At 46.0% G+C, this 22,399-nt stretch overlaps 1 protein-coding gene across 1 annotated transcript; it reads left to right on the top strand.

Annotated features, from left to right (window-relative positions):
* On the top strand, positions 1-3,208 carry Txndc2 (thioredoxin domain containing 2). Its single transcript, XM_051190674.1, has 4 exons — positions 1-118; positions 373-958; positions 998-1,460; positions 2,676-3,208. Exons 1-4 carry the CDS (start codon positions 1-3, stop codon positions 3,177-3,179), a joined length of 1,671 nt encoding a protein of 556 aa, XP_051046631.1. The 3' UTR covers positions 3,180-3,208.
* Positions 3,209-22,399: the final 19,191 nt, after the last annotated feature.

Raw genomic sequence — 22,399 nt, 5'->3', positions numbered from 1 at the left:
ATGAATCAAGACCAAGAGAAAGGGTTGGAGGAGAGCAGTGTTGAAGCAGGGGGCCCTGAGGAGGAGGAGTCAGCCGTGATAGAGAGCAATCAAGGAAGAAATGACAGAGGCAGCAATGGTAAGACGGGAAGGAGGAGGGTTGCCTCTGGGGTGCATGCGTTGGGGGAGCTGGGTTAAACAGGGAAGGGAAAGGGAGAAGAAACGCAGAGACCCACGTAGCTCTCCCTGGCCTGCCTGGCTCTCTGATGAATGAAGTGTGTGCGCTATTCATCAGAGTCACTCATGGTCTCTGAGAAGAAGTCTTCCATGGTGTAGATAGTCAGTCTTTTCTTTCTTTTGCATTTCTATTTCATGTATTTATTTTTTGTTTAGAAAATCCATTACAGGTTCTATCCCAAAACGAGGCTCTTCTGGCCCCAGAGTTCTTGGTTACAGCCCCGGCCAAAGAGAAGGCCGTTGTTCCCGTGGCCAGCAACACAGTCCATGTGTCCAGAGAGGAGTCTGAGATCCTACAGCAGGTTAGTGACAGCCTAAGTTTTTCAGAAAATACCACCCATCCTAAACTTGGCGATAGCCCCAAGTCCTCAGCAAAAACCACTCAGCTGAAACAGGGGGATGCCTCAACGCCCTCAGCCAAAGCTAATAATCCAAAACAGAAAAACATTTCTAAGAACCCAGCCCAACCTGTGCAGACCAAGCCTAGCAACACAACCAAATCCTTGGCAAAAACCTCCCATCCCAAACAGGGGGCCCACAAGCTTGCAGCAAACAGCAGCCGCCACAAGGAGGCCAGCATGCCCAAGTCATCAGAGGATACCACCCAATTCAAGGAGGGTAACATCCCTAAGTCCTCAGAAGACACCTTCCTGTCCAAGGAGAGTAACATCCCCAAGCTCTCACAGGTCACCATTGTATTCAAGGGCAGTGACATCCCCAAGTCTTCACAGGACACCAACCTGTCCAAAGACGGTAAAATCTACAGGCCTTTAAAGACCAGCATCTGGTCCAAGGAGAGTGACATCCCCAAGTCTTCACAGGACATCATCCAGTCCAAAGATGTTCAAATCCACAAGCCCTTAAAAGACAGCATCTCATCCAAGGTGAGTGACATTTCCAAGTCCTTACAGGACAACATCCAGTCCAAAGATGTTCAAATCCACAAGCCCTTAAAAGACAGCATCTCATCCAAGGTGAGTGACATTTCCAAGTCCTTACAGGACAACATCCAGTCCAAAGATGTTCAAATCCACAAGCCCTTAAAAGACAGCATCTCATCCAAGGTGAGTAACATCCCTGAGTCCTCACAGGACACCATCCAGTCCAAAGATGTTCAAATCCACAAGCCCTTAAAAGATAGCATCTCATCCAAGGCGAGTAACATCCCTGAGTCCTCACAGGACACCATCCAGTCCAAAGATGTTCAAATCCACAAGCCCTTAAAAGACAGCATCTCATCCAAGGTGAGTGACATTTCCAAGTCTTCACAGGACAACATCCAGTCCAAAGATGTTCAAATCCACAAGCCCTTAAAAGATAGCATCTCATCCAAGGTGAGTAACATCCCTGAGTCCTCACAGGACACCATCCAGTCCAAAGATGTTCAAATCCACAAGCCCTTAAAAGACAGCATCTCATCCAAGGTGAGTGACATTTCCAAGTCTTCACAGGACAACATCCAGTCCAAAGATGTTCAAATCCACAAGCCCTTAAAAGACAGCATCTCATCCAAGGTGAGTAACATCCCTGAGTCTTCACAGGACAACATCCAGTCCAAAGATGTTCAAATCCACAAGCCCTTAAAAGACAGCATCTCATCCAAGGTGAGTGACATTTCCAAGTCCTCACAGGACAACATCCAGTCCAAAGATGTTCAAATCCACAAGCCCTTAAAAGACAGCATCTCATCCAAGGTGAGTGACATTTCCAAGTCCTCACAGGACAACATCCAGTCCAAAGATGTTCAAATCCACAAGCCCTTAAAAGACAGCATCTCATCCAAGGTGAGTGACATTTCCAAGTCCTTACAGGACAACATCCAGTCCAAAGATGTTCAAATCCACAAGCCCTTAAAAGACAGCATCTCATCCAAAGTGAGTGACATCCCTGAGTCCTTACAGGACACCATCCAGTCCAAAGATGTTCAAATCCACAAGCCCTTAAAAGACAGCATCTCATCCAAGGTGAGTGACATTTCCAAGTCCTCACAGGACAACATCCAGTCCAAAGATGTTCAAATCCACAAGCCCTTAAAAGACAGCATCTCATCCAAGGTGAGTGACATCCCTGAGTCCTTACAGGACACCATCCAGTCCAAAGATGTTCAAATCCACAAGCTCCTAAAAGACAGTATCTCATCCAAGGATAGCAACATCCCCAAGTCCTCACAGGACACTATCCAGTTCAAAGATGTTAAAATCCACAAGCCCTTAAAAGACAGCATCTCATCCAAGGAGAGCGAAACCCCCAAGTCCTCACAGGAGGACATATTGTCTAAAGATATTAAAATCCACAAGCTCCTAAAAGACAGTATCTCATCCAAGGATAGCAACACCCCCAAGTCCTCACAGGACACTATCCAGTTCAAAGATGTTAAAATCCACAAGCCCTTAAAAGACAGCATCCTATTCAAGGCAGCTGACACCCCCAAGGCCTCACAGGACAACATCAAGTCCAAGGAAGGTAAAGTTTACAAGTCCTCAAGAGACACCATCCAGTCCAAGGAGGGAGAAGTCACCCAGCTCCCAAAAGCCAGCATCAAGCCCCAGGAAAGTCGAATTATCAAGTCCTCAGAAGACACAATGATGCCCAAGGAGAGTAAGATCTCAGACTTCGAAGGGGAAATAGAGCTTCCAGAAGAAGACATGGTGAGATTGATCATAGGCAAGGAGGAATTTGAGGAGGTGCTCAAAGAGGCCGGGGAGAAGTTGGTGGCTGTGGACTTCTCAGCGTCTTGGTGTGGGCCTTGTAGAGCCATCAGGCCATATTTCCACTCCTTGTCTTTGAAACACGAGGATGTGGTGTTCCTGGAAGTGGACGCCGATGACTGTGAGCAGCTGGTGCAGGACCGTGACGTCTTTTGCCTCCCAACTTTCCAGTTTTATAAAAAAGAGGAAAAGGTGGGCGAGTTTTCTGGTGCCCTCGTGGAAAAACTGGAAGCAAGCATTAAAGAATTAAAATAATCGTATATTCTGAGAATATCACAAATCTTAACAGCTGATTTCTTTTTCATTTACAAGAAAAGATCGAATAAGACAAATGCGTTCTCCCAAACAGCTCTGTTTATGTATCAGAGACGTGGAAGCCCACTTTTTATCTGAGAGAGTCAAACCAAGGAGTGGCCATGCGTTTTCTTGGCAAAAGGGGCAAAATTAGAAATTCCTTGAGTGGAACCAGAAAGTCCTGCTATCTTATTTTTCAATCTTTTTTTTTTTTTTTAAATTCACATTTGGAAGTGCTCTTTGGGTATCTGCAGCAACATTGGAAATGCAGGCATTCGTGTCTGCAGAATTATACACCTGAAGGTGGGTAGATAGGAAGTTCTCATCCCGTGCATTTTCTGGCGCTCACACGTCTTTAGGGGTTTTGGTAAGAAACTGTGGAAACAAAGGGTTGGAATGAGCCAGGTGACGTTGCTATTCTTTTGTACTAGGAGTGTTACAGAGATCCAGACACCAAGGCTGTTTCTGGTTTGAAGGGATCAGTTTTACTAATCTTTGGTTGAAAAAATCTGAGGTGGAACTCTAAAGCAGGCTTCTCAGAGGCTTAAGTCTGGATAGTCATTGATGCCATTATGACATCACTGCTTTGGTGAAAAGGACACATTGTCTCCTGGTAACTGGGTCTCTGCTTCTTGTTCCCTGGCGTCTTGGAAGAGCAGAGAACTGGTGGTAACTTGGAGGTCTTGTCATTTGTAAGTGGCCTGTGGAGGTTTAGTTGATACACAGAGCTGGCCCCACATAACAAGACAACCAGACTTCACTCCTTATGGGGTTATAACCCTTGCAGGGGCTACTTTGTGTCCCTTTGCTCTGTTTGTTATTGTTGCTCTTGCAACAAGAAAGTCTGATGGGAGGCCTACCCTCAGTGATTTTTAAGTGGCCAACCCCTTATTATCAGTTTGAGACACTAGCTTGTATAGCAGAGTTCTAGAACTTACCTCATACGAAAGAGTCTTTGTGCCGTTGAACAACCCTCATTTCCCCTTGTGTCACTCTGGCAACCGCCGTTCTGTTTTCTATGGATGCTATGTATTTTTAAAATATGAAGTATTAGTAAATATTAAACTGGAACTCCAAAGTTCATTCACATTGATTCAAGAAGTAAAGCCAGTTTTAGGGGCTGACTGTATGTCTCCTTATTGGGAAAGGAGACGCGCCCTCTAGCCCTTGCCCCAGACCCTTGAGTGGCAATCTCTCTGGTAACTCAGAGTAGGACGGCCACTTCCATCTTCCACTGGGCACCACTGACCCTCCTTAGAGACACCTGTCACAGGTTCCTTTGCAACAGTGACAACAGCAAAGGAAATACCCTATACGCTTGGCCTTCTTTCCAAAAGTGATTCAGAATGACCTACAAGAAGTATTAATGATAAGAGGCAAACCAGGGAAGAGGAATTAGAACCACGAAGGGAATACTGTGTCAGTCCTGAGGGCATTAAATGCTTGCTCTGGCTGAGCAGCAGGTTTTGCTCTGAGTTCCTTCAGCAATGGGAGAGAAAGGGAAACTCACTACCCAGACTCTGTCTCCTGAAATAGACTGCCTTCATGTGCCATGGCAATAAGAAGTCTAACAGAGCTAGTGTTATCATAGGCAATACCCTGAAAGCCTCATTAACAAACAAGTGTGACCACAGATTTTACAGGTGGTTTAAGAATGTCTTAATGGAAACCAGGATAAGAAGGCAGATTCTATCGGGCTCGCAAATGGTTTGATGCTCTGGTTTGAACCAAGGATAAAAGCTATGCCACAGGCATGCCTGTCCAGCTTTCCACTTTCAATGCCATCAGTGACAATGGGACTGGGACCTGCCAAAGTTATAGTCTCTCTCTGAATGCCACAATGTGGACACTCTGTGTTGCTGCAAAGTTATATTCTCTCTCTGAATGCCACAATGTGGACACTCTGTGTTGCTGGGAAACAGAGGGCTGAACTTAAAGTAAGCAAGGAGATAGTTTTAACCTCTAATGGAAGCGTTTAGAATGAGGGTTCCACATAATCATATCGGCTATACATGATGATACATGATGATAATCTAACTATAGCCTTACAAAATAATAGAAGGCTAGTCATGGTAGCTTTTAATCCCAGCACTCAGTGGAAGATGCAGGTGGATCTGTGAATTTGAAGCCAGCCTGGTGTACAGAGTGGCTTCCAGGCTACCAAGTGTCTCAAAAATACAATAAAATACAAAGAAAGAAAGGAAGGGAAGAAAGGGGGAGGAGACCTGTTATGATCAATAAGAAAACGCCACAAAGTGAATACTTGAGTATTCCTGAATCAATAGCTTTCATGTGATTTAATAATTAAAATTCTGTGTGGAAAATGGGCATCATTCAGAACAGCCACAATATAAACAGCCAACCAATGGTCCTTGAGGGGTTTATAATAAATAGGGTTGAATAAAGTGACACTGTTTTTCTCATTGGAAAGATGTAATAGACAATGGAATTTTAACTGATGTCTCAATGAGTATGTTTGGGAGAATATAACAAATTAAAATTCACTGAGTAGAATGGACATAGGAGAGTCTTAAATGCAAAGGACAGAATAGCTAAATATATAATTGGTGTAGCAATTATAAGACAATAGCATTAATGATGGAGAAAAATAATTTATGGAGAAAAATAATGGATCACAATAACCAATAGTCAGATCCTGCTGTGTAATAACCTAGAAAATGAATTGTTTCAACTTAATGAACTGTTGAGTGGATTTCCCCCATAATATTGTATAGTAAAAGTTTGCTATTTGAAGGGGGAAAAAAATCAGTGTATATCCAACTAGTATACCACCAAAATAAATATAGGTCAGATTAAGGAATACAACTAAATGATAGAATCATCAAATCAGAGGAAAACTCCCTGTGAACCATCTGACTGATAGTTAGGCAAGTGTTTGAACATATGTAAACCTAAATTCTCCATGATAAAATAAAACAGAATTTACTGAAAGCAAAAACCAGAAGGAACATTTGCCAAATGAGCAAACAGTACCATTTCTCCTCCAAACTAACAGGCAAAGTAGAATAGTCTCATCTAAAAGTAGGCAAAAGATACCCAGCCAGGTCCAACCAAAGCAAAGACAAGTCCTAACACGTGTGAGAATTTTCCATTCGCAGGGGACGCATAGGGATCCATAAGCAAAATTTCCAAAGTTTCTCATAGGGAAGCACTCAACTCACGTGCTGCTGGAGTTGGGATTGCGACTAGCCTTCTGCGAAGTACAGATAAGTCTGCAAGCTTTAGCTCATGGGTTTGCCTAGACAAGTGGGTGGCCTTAAGCATCAGCTGTTTCCTCCTCACAATTCTGAGTTTGGGGCCAGCCTGGTCTACAGAGTGAGAGGCCAGCCTGGTCTACAGACAGAGCAGCCAGGTCTCCACAGAGAGATCTGTCTCAAACAGAAAAACAAACAAACAAACAAAACAAAACAAAACAAAACAAAACAAAAAACCCTTTCCCTTATCTAGAGGAAAATCGCCGTACAAAGCAACCCTGTGCACAGCCCTTTCCTGTGTACCCTGAGATTCCAACCCACACTTCTTGCCCTTAGGGGAACTGGCCTCTGGGATAGCATCACTTTCATTTAATGTCACCACCTTTCCAGGAATACATGGCCCCACTCCAGGATTTGGAGTGTCCTCTGGATTTGGAGTTGGTCCCCAGCTTTCCGCCTTTGGTGGTCGGCGGAGTCTTCGGGATGCGGAGACTTGTGGGAGGGATTTAGGTTACTGGGGGGGCCGGGACCCTTGAGTAGAGGGGCCTTGCTTCATCGTGGCCTCCTCTTTTTTGCTTCCTGGTTGCCAGGAACGGAGCAGAAGACTCTGCCATAAATCCCTGTGTCGCCACGGTCCCAAAAGCAGTAGCGGGACAAATGACCTATGGACAAATCTTCTGAATTTGTGAGCCACAATAAACCTTCCTTTTTATTTCTTAAGGTGTATGAGTATGAGTGTTTGGCTGCATGTGTGTGTGTGTACCGCATGAGTGCCTGGTGCCCATGGAGTTCAGAAGGAGGGTGTCCTAGCCCCTGGAACTTGAGTTAGGGATAGTTGTGAGCCAAGCCTGGGTGCTCTGCAAGAGCACAGGGTTCTCAGCCTGGAGCAATCTCTCCAGCTCTCAGGCTCTCCTCTGTGAAAGGGTTGTCTCAGGTATTTTTCTCACAAGTGAAGGTGATTAACACACCTGGAACTTGACGAGGCCAAGTCAGAGGAGCAGCAGGTGGCAATTGAAGTTCCAGGTGTCAGCCCAGCAGGGAGAGACACTCTGATGGGTAAATCTCAGTTAGGCAAGGCCAGAGACCGCAGACCCTGCACAGTCTTTTACTTCTGCTGTGCCTTTACGAATTTGCTGCTGCCCTGTTAGTCTTTCTCTGGTGTATGGTGTGGTTGAATTGGGTGTGGGAAGATTCTCACTGCCCGAAATGTGTTTATCTCATGGAAACATCCCGTTCCATTTGGGCATTTTTTATCTTGCAGATTAGTATTTTAAAAAAATGATTCCTCTCTAAGCTGTACTGTCTGATTGATAATAATGTTAGCTTATACAGAGTTTTGACGAATAAAAATAAATACAAGGAAATGTTACATGGCAGGGGCCTACGGGAGCTGTCTAGATTACAGCTCAAGTTAAAATTAGGAGAAACAGCTGAGGCTGGGCAGTGGTGGTGTATGCCTTTAATCCCAGCACTTGAGAGGCTAAGACAGGCAGGCCTCTGTAAGTTCAAGGTCAGCCTGGTCTACAGAGCTAGTTCAGGGATGGCCTCCAAAGCTACACAGAGAAACCCTGTCTTGAAAATCAAGAGAGAGAGAGAGAGAGAGAGAGAGAGAGAGAAACAGTTGAGTCCCAGCAGGAGCCAGGCTGGCTGAAATCCCTTTAATCTTAATTCTGAAAGACACAGTCACAGGTTTTGGTGTGCATCACTAGCTGAAACACAGCCTTGTAACCTGTACTCTGTACAGGTTAGCAGAATCACTTTGTGGGGTAGACATTAGAATGAATTGCTGCTTTTCAGAAGTAACTTGACCTTAAGAATCCTTGAGGGGGTCTTGTGGCCATGCCATGACTTTGGTCACAAGATACCTGAGACTCTTGCATTACACACCATACATAATAAGGGACTAGGGTCATAGAGGCATGTGGTACTCTCCTTCAGTAAGGCAGCTTGGTCCAGTCCAATTCAGTCCATCAGAAGAGGTTGGACCTACTTGCTATCATATAGGTCTTAAAATTTTGTCTTGAAATACCTTTTTTTCCCCCTTGAATCGATAATAAAAGAACATGGAAAGAATACAGAAGAACAGATAATAAAGAAGGAAAGTATCAAGAGAGAGTGCAAATGTCTTGTTTCCCTAACTCCCTCAGATAGAAAAGTCTAGTAGCTGACACCATGGCTTCCTTTCAAGCCCTGTGCTGTCTGGAGGCTGCAACAGGAGCTGGTTGCTTTCACAGTGGCATTTTCTCCTTCACTGTTAGCCCCTCAGTTTAGACGTTCACCACAGGGAAGTAAGGATGCATAGTATGTCAGTCGCTACCACCCAAGTTCCATATGAAAGGCTAGGGCTTGGCTGAGTCCAGTGCCTCTCCGATTTCTCCTCTAGTCATGCTGTCTTCTCAAGCGTGAGCTAGGTTTGGGAGCTGGAGCAAGAGTCACTCCCAGTGACTGGGCTGTGTAACCCATGCTGAGCTGTCTTCCTTAGGAGCTTCCTCAGTCTGTGGTGACAGCTGATGTTCCTATGAAGTCAGGGTACCAAGCAAGGGGTGCCACTCGCCACTCATCATGCATAGAAGCCACAGTCAGGGCCCTGACTTCTGCAAGAAGAGAGATTTACTAAAGGTCAACTGGGCTAGCAAGATATCTCAGTGGGCAAGAGTTTGTGTTACACAAACCGGATGACCTGATTTGATCCCTGGAAACCACAGTGAAAGGTGAGAACTTTTGAATTCTAGGAGTCTACCCACAAATGTGAACTATGGCGCGCACACACACACACACACACACACACACACAATAATTTTACAAAGCATTCTCAAGTCTCCTTGGTAGTCTAGGGTGTGTTTGCTTTTATTTGACTGTCAGGAATTGATGGGTCTGATAATGTCTTAGGGTTTGATCCCGTACAGTTTCATGTCTTCTGTTTTCTACTTTAGGCATGGTCTCACCACACAGCCCAGGTCAAGCGCCAGACTTGCTATGGAGCCCAGAGTGCTCTTGTCTCAAGCTCGAGGCCTTCCTGCCTCACCCTCCTCGTGCTGCCAGTGTAAGCTTGAGCCACTCCAGCGGCAAACACCGCTCTTCTTGCAGATGGAGCTTCCTGACCTGAGCTCTGTTAACCCTGAGCCCACTCTACCGTGCTTGGGTAGTTGAGATTTGAAGATGCCTCATACGATTGCCCATCCCGTATGACATCTCATGCTGTGGTTGAAGTCAAGAAGTGGCTTTACAATGCTTTGCATCAGATGAAAGAGCTCAGGTTAGGAGTTGTAGAGGGAGGCAGAGGAGGGGGCTCGGGAGAGAGGAAAAGGGTAAGGGCTCCATGTTAGCAGCACCAGGCCGACTGCTGTGAGCTGGGGATGATCAGAGTGAAGACGAGGTCCCCATGGCGTCTCCTGCACAGCAAGTGTATGCTTTTGTCTCGTTCCCTTTGATGATGACACTCTTGGGAATGGCTCTGGGTCTCTGAGAGAGGCTTTGACTTCAGCGGGAGGTTGTGGCCTGTCAAGCAGGGGCTCCTTGAATTCCAATCAGTGGCGTTTTCACCTCATCACAGCAGGTCATCGGGACAAATTCTTTGGTTTTTTTGCTCAGCCACAGGGACACTGAATTCCAGCAGGGGGTACTTTTCAGAACAGGCCTGGCTTTCTGCCACTTGGATCTGGCCAGAGTTCTGAAGCTTATTTCGACAGGGGCCTTCCTCTGTGGATGGGGTTACACATGGAAGAGAAGGGATTTGCACTCCATAAATTCACTGATCCGAAGCTCTGTTATGCTGGCACAGGCTATAGTTCCAACACCGGGGTGGCTGAGACAAGATCTTTACCTCTGAGCCTGGGTTAGAGGGCCACATATTGAGTTCAAGATCAGCCTGGGATACATAATGAAATCCTGACTCAAAAAAAGAAAAAGCCGGTCAGAGTGATCCAAACAGAACAATTCCCTAATTTATAAGAGATGAACAGAAGGCATCCTGGGATACAGGCTATCTCTGGGGATAGGTATTTTTATTCTGCTTACTCATATGATAAGGAACTTATGAATAATAAGCAATAATGGAGGCCTCTATCACTCACTGCTAAGATACTTCTAAGGACTACTAACAACTGTTAGAAACTAACAAGCCTGTGGGAACCGAAATAAAGAAGAATGTGTCCTTGGCCCATCCTTGGTCAAGGATGTTCTAGGTGACCGTTCCCAGAGCATTCGTGTCCTACCTGGGTGATCTAAGAACAGAGATGGAGTCAATAGATGTTCTGTTGGGAGATGAATTGTGTGAAGGATCATGGGTAGTGAGACAGGTGGTATGCTCAGTGCTCTGGTTGCTGTTTTTGTCTCGTGGCTGCAGGGGATACAGCCCATAATGGTGGGAATGGCATGGTGGCAGGAAGTTAGCCCTTAGCAGCAGGAATGACAGCCAGCGTGTCACATTGTGGCAGCTGAGCAGGAGGAGACAATGGCAGAAGTGGGTATGAGATCCACGACCCCAGACTAGGTGCTACCTCCCGATGATTCCATAACCTTCCTTCTAACACAGCACCGCTACCTGAGGACTAGTCCCAACACACAGCGTGTGTGTGTGCGTGCGTGCGTGCGTGCGTGTGTGTGTGTGTGTGTGTGTGTGAGAGAGAGAGAGACAGATTGTGAGTGCATGTGTATGTATAAGAGTATGTAAGAGAGACTGTGTGTGTGTTATGAGACAGACTGAGTGTGTGTATATATAAGAGTGAGTGTGTAAGAGAGTGTGGTGTGTGTTTGCATGTTTGTGAGAGAGACTGAGTGTGTGTGTGAGAGAGAAAGAGACAATGAGACAGACTGTGAGTATATGTGTGTGTGTGTGTACGAGAGAGGAAAGTGAGTATGTGTATAAGTGTGAGAATTGTGTGTGTGTGTGTGTGTGTGTGTGTGTGTTTCAGATTCAAACCTTAACACAAAACCACTTTAAAACTGGTCCAGCCAATTCAGAGTTTATCAAATCTTGAAGTTGCAAATTATTTTTAGAATGTTTCATTACATTTTGTTTCTTTTGAATGCATACTGTGCATATAAGGGTGTGTGTCATGGTGAATGTGTAGAGATCAGAGGGCAACTTGTCAGAGTTGGTTTTCTCTGTCCATTATTTGGGTCCCAGAGATCAAACTCAGGCTGTCTGTCAGTCTTGACAAGCAAGAGCCACTCACCCACCTCCCTGACCCCTAACCTGTGAATTCTAAGGGAGCCAAATATTTCGGATAGATGTAGACATTCAAACACAGGAATGTCCCCACGTCTTGGGTCTGCCATCCACCTTGACCTTATCATTGGTTGCTTTGTGGATCATGATCACAGACACAAACTGAACCTTGTCTGCTAAATGCCTCAGCAGAAGTCCTATGCTCTGATTGGCTGGCTCACGTGCTAGTCCCTGAACTATTTGGAGGAGCTGAGACACCCTGATTTGTGAGGCTCATGAATTTGTACGTGCCTAAAGATGGCCAATGCCTTCGAGCCAGAGAAGTGGAGAGGGCACCGCCTCAGGAAGTGGTTGGGAAGTGGGAGGAAGGAATGGCTGCTATGAACATGAGCATATTGATTTCAGGAAACGGCATTGGAACACCACTGCATTAGACTCTGAGCCCACACTAAGAACACACCAGAGTCAGCCATCCCCACTTACAAACCCCATGAAAAGCCCAGCCCACAAAGGGCTATTTATCTGTCAAATTCCTCTCCCACACAATCCTCATTTCACTTTGGCTCTCCCTGATCTTCTTGAGTCTTAACTATATGGCCTGAAAACTAAACAGTATCTGTCTCACTCAAATGACAAACTATGATATTAAGTAACTCACTAAAATTGGCATAATGGCTATGAATCAAAAGAGAATATGGAACATGACATTAGTCTGTTTCATGCTGCTATGATAGAACACCCGGCATTGGAAGGAAAAGAAGGACCTCATCCATATAGCCTCTGGTGCCTCACAACATGGCAGAGAAGCAGAAAGGGAAGCATCCTGCTCTCATGAAAATGGACTCCACGAAACCAGCGTTACCCACTTCCAAATACGGCACACCTCTGACCTTATCTCCACCAGCCCATAAAGACTTTTACCATCTCAATCGCCATGCGGGACACCAAGTTGAACAAACCCACATAAACCATCTTTACACCACTGCAGACAGTGATCCGGAAAAGATGACTAGGGAAATAGAAAAGATGTGAATGGCTAGGACAGTTCGGGTCTGCTCTTCTAAGCAATACTTCATCTGGACAATTAAATAGCAGGGTTTTGTCCCTTTCAGTGTTAACTCCAGTGGTTCTGGTAGAAATGGTTACTTCAAATAAATCTCATGGAGCCCAAACTCAGACGTTATGGTGCATTGTTGCTTAGAATTCTATTGTTATTTTTAGCAGATAATTTCATGCTTCCCAGATGTTGTAAGGGAACTATGAGAGGCTGCATTCTGTGGTTATATAAAGAAACCAGGAGCTAGAAGATGGCTCAGCGGGTAAAGGTCCTTGTTACCAAATCGACAACCTTATTCAATCCCCAGATCCCACCTGGTGGGAGGAAGGAACCAATCCTGCAACTTTTCCTTTGACTCCCACATGCATATACCAGTATGTATACACACACACACACACACACACACACACACACCCGCCCCCTCACAAACATATACACCCACAAAACACACACACACACAAAGCTCTCTCTCACACACATACACACACAGAGCTCCAAATCCAGACACACACACAGAAACACACACACAGAAACACACACTCACACACAGACACACAGACCCACTCCCACACACAAACATACACACACACAAAACACACACACACACACACACACACACACACGCCACCCTTGCCTCTGAAAGCCCACAGCCTGTGGTGTCTGAAAAGCCAAGCTAAATGTGAGGCTAACGATTCCTCCATCAATATCCTCCCCTGACCTCAGACCGAGGCGGAAGCCACTGGGTAGCTAATGGTTCTGGGCTGGGAAGGTACAGGTGGAACAGGGATCTTTCCCATAGAAGGGTGTAAAGGGACCTCTCTTAAGTCACACCAGGTAGCTGGTCAGACTGTGAGGTGTGGCCTGCTGACAGAGTGAGTGAAAACCAGGAATTCGCAAGGCTTCTTTGTATGGTAATTCAACTCCAGTCTGGCGTCCCTGCCAAACTGGAATCTCTGTGTCGGGAAGGCCCACCCCCTTTTCCTTTTGTTCCTGCCCCTTCTTTTCTCCCGCGGTCCCCTTTCCCCGTCTCCCTAGGACTTGCTATACAGCCCAGACTGACCTAAATTCAGAGTGCTCCTGCCTCAGCCTCCAGAGCCCCAAGGATGACCGGTGTACCACAAGTTTGTCTTGACGGAATTGTTTGGGAAGGATTAGGAGGCGTGCTCCTGGGAGCAGGCTTCGAGGTTTCAAAAGACCGCTGAATTCCTAGTTAGCCCTCTCTGTACCGCGCTTGTGGATCGAGCTGTGAGCTCTCGGCTACTGCTCCAGCTTCACGCCTGCCTGCCTGCCTGCCTGCCTGCCTGCTGCCTGCCTGCCTGCCTGCCTGCCTGCCTGCCTGCCTGCCTGCCTGCTGCCTGCCTGCCTGCCTGCCTGCCTGCCTGCCTGCTGCCTGCCTGTCTGCCTGCCTGCCTGCTGCCTCCCTGCCTGCTGCCTGCCTGCCTGCCTGCCTGCCTGCCTGCCTGCCTGCCTGCTGCCTGCCTGCCTGCCTGCCTGCCTGCCTGCCTGCCTGCCTGCCTGCTGCCTGCCTGCCTGCCTGCCTGCCTGCCTGCCTGCTGCCTGCCTGTCTGCCTGCCTGCCTGCTGCCTCCCTGCCTGCTGCCTGCCTGCCTGCCTGCCTGCCTGCCTGCCTGCCTGCCTGCTGCCTGCCTGCCTGCCTGCCTGCTGCCTGCCTGCCTGCCTGCCTGCCTGCTGCCTGCCTGCCTGCCTGCCTGCCTGACTGCCTGCTGCCTGCCTGCCTGCCTGCCTGCTGCCTGCCTGCCTGCCTGCCTCCCTGCCTGCTGCCTGCCTGCTGCCTCCCTGCCTGCCTTTCTGCTGTGATCCACGATGAGGAGATCTGGACACATTGAGAACTGTGTCCGAACTCTAACCCTCTGGAGTAGTGGCCCCAAAGTAAAATGCTTTCTTTTGTAAATAGCCTTAGTCATGGTGTTTCATCACAGCAGTTAAAAAGTAAGTCAGACAATGCCACTAGTCATCTCTACCTGGAATTCCAGATGTTTCCATGCTTCAAGTGAACTTTCAGATTCCTAATGGATGACGGTTGGATATCTTTGGATTAACTGTAGAGTGACATCATCTATTTGGCTTGTAGACTTAAAGGATGGGTTCAGCACTGTGAGTAGTTACTTTTCTGTACAGTAAACATAATGCCCACATGGGCTCACATTCCTATTTTTGATGTAAAGATTAAGAATTCACCCAGGCATGATGACACATACTTTTTTCTTTTTCTTTTTTTCTTTTTTTGGTCTTTTGAGACAGGGTTTATCTGTGTGGCTTTGGAGCCTGTCCTGGAACTCGCTCTGTGGACCAGGCTAGCCTCAAACTCACAGAGATCCGCCTGCCTCTGCCTCCTGAGTCCTGGGATCAAAGGCGTGTGCCACCAATGCCCAGCTGACATGCCTTTAATATCAGTGCTCGGGTAGAGACAGGTGGATCTCTGTGAATTTGAGGGGTGGTCTACACAGCAAGTTCTAGGCCAACCCGGGCTACACAATAAGACCCTGTCTTGGAAAAGAAAGAAGAAAAAGTTTTTTGTTTTTTTTTTAGTATGACAATGGAATTATAGTTTAGACTTAAACAATAGTAGCAGAGCAGCACATTCCTTTGGGAGTAACTCGTCGGCAGGCTGTGCCACCGGATCCCCAGTGGTAACGATCCACTTTTCAGTGTGTAGTTTTCCTCAGCCCCGTGACACAGAGTGTCTCCCTTTTTGTAGTCTGCTGCTGGCTGTAGCTCCTTACCATGGCAGGAGTGGGTTGGGGCCCAATGGGAGGTGTTTGGCCATAGGGGCAGAGCGCCACTGGTAAATTAATCTCTCACTCTGGAGAGCAGATAATCTGTGGTGGAAGTTCAGCTCCACCCCATTGTCTTTACTATATCCATTCCTTCCTCTTACAGCATGCTTGGCCCAGACCCAGAGCCTTGCCAAGTTTGCTCTTCCAAAGCAAACTCTTTTTCTTTATAAGTTACCCAGTCTAGGATATTCTGCTGTAGCAACAGAAGATGAAGCAAATAAACAAAACGACGTGTATGGATGTGAGCTAACAGTTACAAAATAAATAACACTAACAGTATTATCGGCAAGTATTATGATCAGGTATCTAGAAATACTATTCACAGTGTGAAACATCTATTGGCCTCATATTAAAATATTTTTATTTGGCTGGCACACACCTTAGTCCTAGCACTCAGGACGGCAGAGGCAGGTGGATCTTTGTGAGTTTGAGGGCAGCCTGGTCTACACAGTAAATGTCAGGACATCCAGAGGTACACAACAAACAAAGATTTATGTTACATGTATAGGTGTTTTGCCTGTGTGTCTGTGCAGTGTCTAAGGAGGGCAGCAACTGCTGAGCCATCTCTCTGGTCCCCTATTGGCCTCATTTTAATAATAGAGTTGAACTTAGACCTAGACTTTTGATCCATAGGCTGTTGCTTAAGACCATCGTACATGAGGCAAGAGCTACTGAAGACAGGAGACATCAAAGACACTGCCAGAGCACTAAATGATTAACCATTTGTGCTAAACGACAACAGCAAACATTTTTATTCTTTTATTGTGGTGAGCTATGCCTTAGCCATTATTAGCACAGTCCAGTCATGTTAAGAATATTCACACCTTTGTACAATCAATCTCTAGAACTCTTTGTATCCTGTAAGACCTAAGCTTTACATTTCTCCCTCCCCATGACCCCTGGGAATCACACCCTGCCCCCATCTCTGTGACCACATCGGGTACCTCATGTGGGTGGAATCACATTTGTCTTTTAGTCTTACCTCATTTTAGATTCTCAAGGCTCACCTCTGCGTAACCCTATGTTAGAATTTTCTTTTCCCTTTTAAGACAGGGTCTCACCATGTAGCTCTGGCTAGCTGGGAACACTTCTGTGTAGAGCAGGCTGGCCTTGGGTTTATCAAAGTCCACATGCCTCTGACTGAGTGCTGGCATTAAAGGTGTGCCCTACCACGCTCTCTGACTGTTGCGTTTTACAGACAAGGTCATACCGTGTATCCCAGGCTGACCTGGAACTTATTGTGTAGCTCAGACCTTCTGGAGCTGGAGTCGTATTTGTGAGCCTACTCATATGGGGATGGGGAACTGAGCTCTGTTACCCTGAAAGAGCAGCAAGCTCTCTCAACTGAGGAAGCCATCTCTTTAGTTCCCCTTCTTTCTTTAAATATTATTTGTAAGTATGTGTAGTTGTGTTTGTGTGTGCCTTTGTGTGTCTCTGTGCTCGAGTGTGCAGGCGCTCAGGTGCTCAGGGCCATCAGATTTCCCTGGAGATGGAATTACAGGCCGTTGTGAGCCTCCTGATGCCAGGAACTCGGAGCCTCCTCCCCAGTTCCAGCCCCCTTCCTTCCTAGGGCTTAGTAATATTTGACTGCAGGCAAATCTTGGTTACTTTTCCCGTCACTATGGCCAAGTTGCTGAAAACTCCATTTGACGAAGGAAGAGTCTGCTCAGACTTGAGGTGATTCCGTGCCGTCATGGCCAGGGAAGGCTGTGCAGAGGGAGTAGAGGAAACCAGGCAGATTGTGTGCGCAGTCACATAGAGAGAGCCAGTTGGGGGTTCATAGCTTGCTTTCTCCTTTTCCCACTTAAAAACTTCAGCCAGCCCCTGCCCCCAGCCTAGTGGATGATGCCACCCATGTTCAGGTTGGGTATTTTCCCCTCAGTTAACCCTTTCTAGGAACACCAGCAATGTGTCTCCTAGGTGATGCTACGGTCGATCAAGTTCATGATAATATTAGGCATCTTGGTACCATATACTTAGTGTTGCTACTACCTCGTTGGAGGGTGGGCACTCGGGTTGTTTCCATACTTTGGATACTGTGAACAATCCTGTTATGAACACAAACGATCTTATTAAAAACTCTTCCCTGGGAAAAAGGAACTTACTTGCTCTAGTAGGAAAAAAATCTTCAAGAAGTATGTTTCTGTGTCAGTATATACCCAGACATTAAAAAAAAAAAAAAAAAAAAAAAAAAAAAAAAAATGCCGTGGTCTCTGGTCTCAAAATGGCCAGACACTTCCAGAGGCTTTCTCAAATATCCTAGATCTCACTTTCCTTTCTTCCATACCTCCTTTCAAGTCCTCCTCTTCCAGTGGCTCGCGCATTAGGCAGTGCCAGTTCAAGTTCACTTAGACTTTTTACACATTCAGCACTAAACCCAGACCTCTAAATACATCAGCCATGTTTCGACTAAGTAGTACAAAAAAGTCTTCATACTCTTCGGAAAAATCTAGACGTTGGCTTCTGTTTAAAAGGCATTTGAACAAAGAGACAGAATTTGGTTGTAGATTTAAAGGCCCAAGAAAACTACGCCTCAAAAGACATATTACTACCAAATCATTTCCATTAATGTTTGGTTAAATAGAATTAAGTGTCTAACAAGTTATTCATTTAGTTCTCATAGGTAACAAGTGTGAGTTTGATTGTTGCTACTTTATAAATGAAGACATGGAGTTTAATTGTATAATCACAGGGGGCAGCCAGCAGAAAGTGATAGGGACCTAATACGTCTTATACTGCTGCTGTACAGAAGGCCACGAGCAGCCAGGTAAGGTGTCAAGGAAGGCTTTGATGTTCATTGATATTTTTCTCTTGTTGAATTCCCTTCAAGAGCAACTGCAGCTGGGTGTGTGTGTGGGGGGGGCATTACCAGCTCAGAGAGTGACAGAGGCTTTTGTACACTGTGAATACGTATTGCTTTCATTGGTTAATAAAAAGCTAACAGGCTGGAAGCTGGGCAGGAGATATTGGTAGGATAGCCAGATACAGAGGACTCTGGGAAGAAGGGTGGAGACAGAGAAGTTGCCAGCCAGATGAAGATGGAGCAGGAGATGAACGTGCCATGATAATAAAAGCGTTGTCATGTGGCAGAGCATAAATAGGGAATATGGGTTAATTTAAAATGTAAGTGCTAGTTAGTGATAAGCCCGAGCTATTGGCTGAGCATTTGTAAGTAATATTAAGTCTCAATGCGTTTATTGGGAATGTCTGGTGGAACAGAAGCTTCCACTTACATTAATTATCAAAAGAGTAGATGGACCTGTGTCTATTCTTGCCAGATGTGTGCGTTACTGTGGCCCCTTGCATAACCAGGGTGTCATCTATATTGAAGGGTCCCTTCATCTAGTGGTCCTACCTCTGTATGCCTTCCTGCGGGAATTAAAGTGTCCTGTGCTACAGACATGTGCTCAAGGTTCTCCGCTGCAGTGCTGTCTGCTGCTTTAGAAAAAGAAGCATGCTATTTTACTCACTCATCAATAAGACACAGCAATCTATTCTATACATTCAGCTGATAAAAGAGGACTTGTGCCAATGGACCATTCATCTAATGCTAAGATACTCCTAGCTCAATAAAACAATTATGTAGCAATGTGTTAGAATTATTTTTTTTAATTACTCTAATATGTGGATGTGCATTTTGTCTTTAAGTCTTTGGGCACTGTATGCGCCCAGTGCCTGGAGCCTAATGAGGCCAGAAGAGAAAGCTGGACCTTCTGGGGACTAAAGTTAAAGGTGGTTATGAGCTGCCTTGTGGGTGATGGGAACCAAACCCAGGTCATCTGCAAGAGCAGTCGGTGCCCTTAACCACTGAGCCATCTCTCCAGCCCCAGGGTTCTTACAAATGCTACCCACGACCACAACAAGCTAAATATTTGTAAGAAATTGGGGAATGACACAGAACTTGGCAGGCGATCTTGGCTACCCTGGCATAGCGGGAGATGTGAAGTAAAATTTTATTTATATGCCATCAGATTATGTGATTTATTGCTCTCCATTTCCCTATACATTAGGTGATTTCATCCACGCCCACCATCTCAGTCACCATGCATGCTTCTGACTGCAATCGGTTTCCGAGTAGATCTCCCATTATCTGCCCCTTTCTCCATGAGCATCTCTAAGCATGTTTGCCTCAGTCTAGTCTCCTCCTCCCAGTCAGAAGATGCTGAGCTAGCCTTCATTGCCTCGGCTCCCCCTTCCCACCTTACTGATCACCACCCGAATCAGTAACTGATTGGTTATCTATTGACCATGCACAAAGAGATCACGTTTTTCTGCATCTCCACAATTCCCGCCCTGGTTCACGCTGCCATTCCCTGTGACAGCACCCAGTGTCATCTGAATTGCAGCGCTGGCTTTCCACGTCCACTCCCTGCAGCCGTCTCCGCGCTGCAGCCAAAGAACTTCTGGAGATTGCTCCGAAGACACCATTGTTGGGAGCGAGAGATGGCTCGGCCAGTCAGACTGTGTACTGCTCTTGCAGAGAACCAAAGTTTGGTTCCCGGCACTGTCATGAGGCTGAGCCTGCAGCTCCCGGGGATCCGATGCCACCTCTCGGCCTCCCTGATTACTTGTACATAAATGTGTATACACACACAATTTTGAAAAAGACTGCACTTTTAAACCCTTTGATTCTTCCTTGTTTTCTTATGATAAAGAGCAAGTCACTAGCATGTTTTAAAACAGTCTACATGACCTAGTGCAATATTCTCAATGTGACTGGATTTAGAACCAACCAGAAGACACAGCTGAGGTCAGTGACCCTTGGCGCTCCAGCTTGCCTGACATGGTCGACTGTGCTCAGTGAACCAAAGCACAGTCTTTCTTCCTTAAATCCCGTTTGTCAGGTGTTTCTCATGCAACAGAAAAGTAAAGGGCTCATCTGGTTTCGTACTTCCAAATTTATCCACAGTGACAGCATCAGTCTTCCATTATTGACTTAGAGCGAGCCTGGCTTATGTCACCCACCTAGTCTTCACACATTATCTGTTGGCCTTTTGAACACGCTTCCTATTACTCTTACAAGAGATTTTTCTCTAGACCTTCAAGTCAGTTATCACTGGCCACCTCATACTACTCTAGACTTCTTATTTCTTGTTTACTGAAATTTGACAAAAAAAATATTCCTTGTCTCCATGAGATGAATGAAATCCTGAGGGGTAGGAACAATGTCTCAGTATTAGTCCCCAGCATCTACTACAATACTAGGCACACCGCAATATTTTAAAAGTTAACTCTAATGACATGGCAGTCCTGGGCACTGTTCTGAGGTCTTGTGTACTAACCCATTTAATTATTGTGACAAATCTGGAATGTAAGTCTTACTGTGTCACTTGGTAGATGTCAGACAGGCAAAGACAGATGTAGGGCATTGCTAAGATCACACAGTGGAAACCAGGGTTTGAACCAGACAGTTCAGAGCTGATGTTTTACCATTACTGGTTGTGTTTTATTAGTCTTAATGTTTGTTAGCAGCACGGCCTTCAACATGTTCACTGATTCAAGTTATTCGGGGAACTGCTCATAATCAAATTCATTGCTCTAGAGCACTTCTATACTGAAGGCTGGGTTTCCCTGTAGAGAAGGAACACTTTGGATGGATTGTTTGAGGCAGGGTCTTGCAGTGTAGCCCAGGCTAGCCTCATGCCTGCAGCTCTCTAGTTTCAGCTTCTCAGTTGCTGACATCTGGATGTGTGCACCAACATACCGGGGTAACACAGGTGTCACTTACACAAACACCTTGAGAAAATATTGTGAAGCCCATAGAGATAACTGGTCTCGAGGTGACTACAGCGGCAATAACAAAGTTTTCATATCTCTGAGGCTCATAAAAATTCAGAGAGCTGTGTTCCTGTGTACGTTTACAGACATATACTTAAGGATACTAAGAAAGACCTTTCTGCTTCACCTGAATCAATCTAAGAGAGAACAAGCATTAGGTCCCGTGTTCCCCTTTGTTTCAACAGTTGCCTGACTACTGGGGTGTCAGCTATGGTGGCTGTGGGAAGACACACAGAATCTGTGGCTGGAGCGATGACACAGCAGTTGAGGGTACACCCACACTGAGCAGATCACAACTGCCTGCAACTCCAATGAAAAGGATTAAACACCCTCTTCCGGCCTCCAGGGGTATCAGTCATGCACTCGGTGCACATACACGTAAAATAGAAACGAATCACTTAAAGAACGTAGAATGTAAAACTGGGCACTGTCCTCCCTTCCCGGATTAGTTCTAACATTGGCGTGAGTATTCTCCACAGCCGACAACAGAAGTAAAGCTCGCCAACGGTTATAAAGCTGAATAGCGTGATGATGTTTTTAAGGGTTAGATGTACTACAAGAAAGACATTAATAAATACCAGAGCGCAGGTCTCTTAAACAGTGTGCTCATTTATGAGCGGTGGATGATTCAGGAGCAGCATTCATGTCCTAACAGCGATGGAAGTTGAGTCCTGACACGTCGCATGTGTTTCCAGATATTAGGTTCTGATAGTAGCTCCTCCTCCTCTTCCAGACAGAGCTGGCTGGCCAGGAGCTCATTATGTAGACTAGGCTGGCTGGGAACATAAAAGGCCCACACATTTCTCCCTTCTGAGGGTTGGATGAAAGGCACACACTACCATGCCTGGCTTCTCTTAGCTCTGAAGGGTATGTGTACATGACTTGTTTATTTATTTTAGTGATGCCAAGAAACACTTGATTCCAGCGGTAAATGACTTAAACAGGGAGAAGTTTCTGTAATCAGGTTTCACATTAAGCATGGTGAATGGACACTCCCAGTCACCTTGCAGAGTGACTGGGGTTCTGCTGACTGTGGGCACGCTGAGGATCCCTACACTTTTTAATGAGAGGTGTCTAACCAGCCGTGAAGTGGTTGTTTAGCCAAGGCTAGCGTGTCCACACAAGAATTCTTAGGTGAGCGCAATACTGGAGTTTGTCAGGTTT

Source organism: Phodopus roborovskii, unplaced genomic scaffold (genome assembly GCF_943737965.1).
Source record: "Phodopus roborovskii unplaced genomic scaffold, PHOROB, whole genome shotgun sequence".
Taxonomy (NCBI): Eukaryota; Metazoa; Chordata; class Mammalia; order Rodentia; family Cricetidae; genus Phodopus; species Phodopus roborovskii.
Note: the sequence above shows the minus strand (reverse complement) of the source record. Positions and strands in the feature narration are given on the sequence as shown.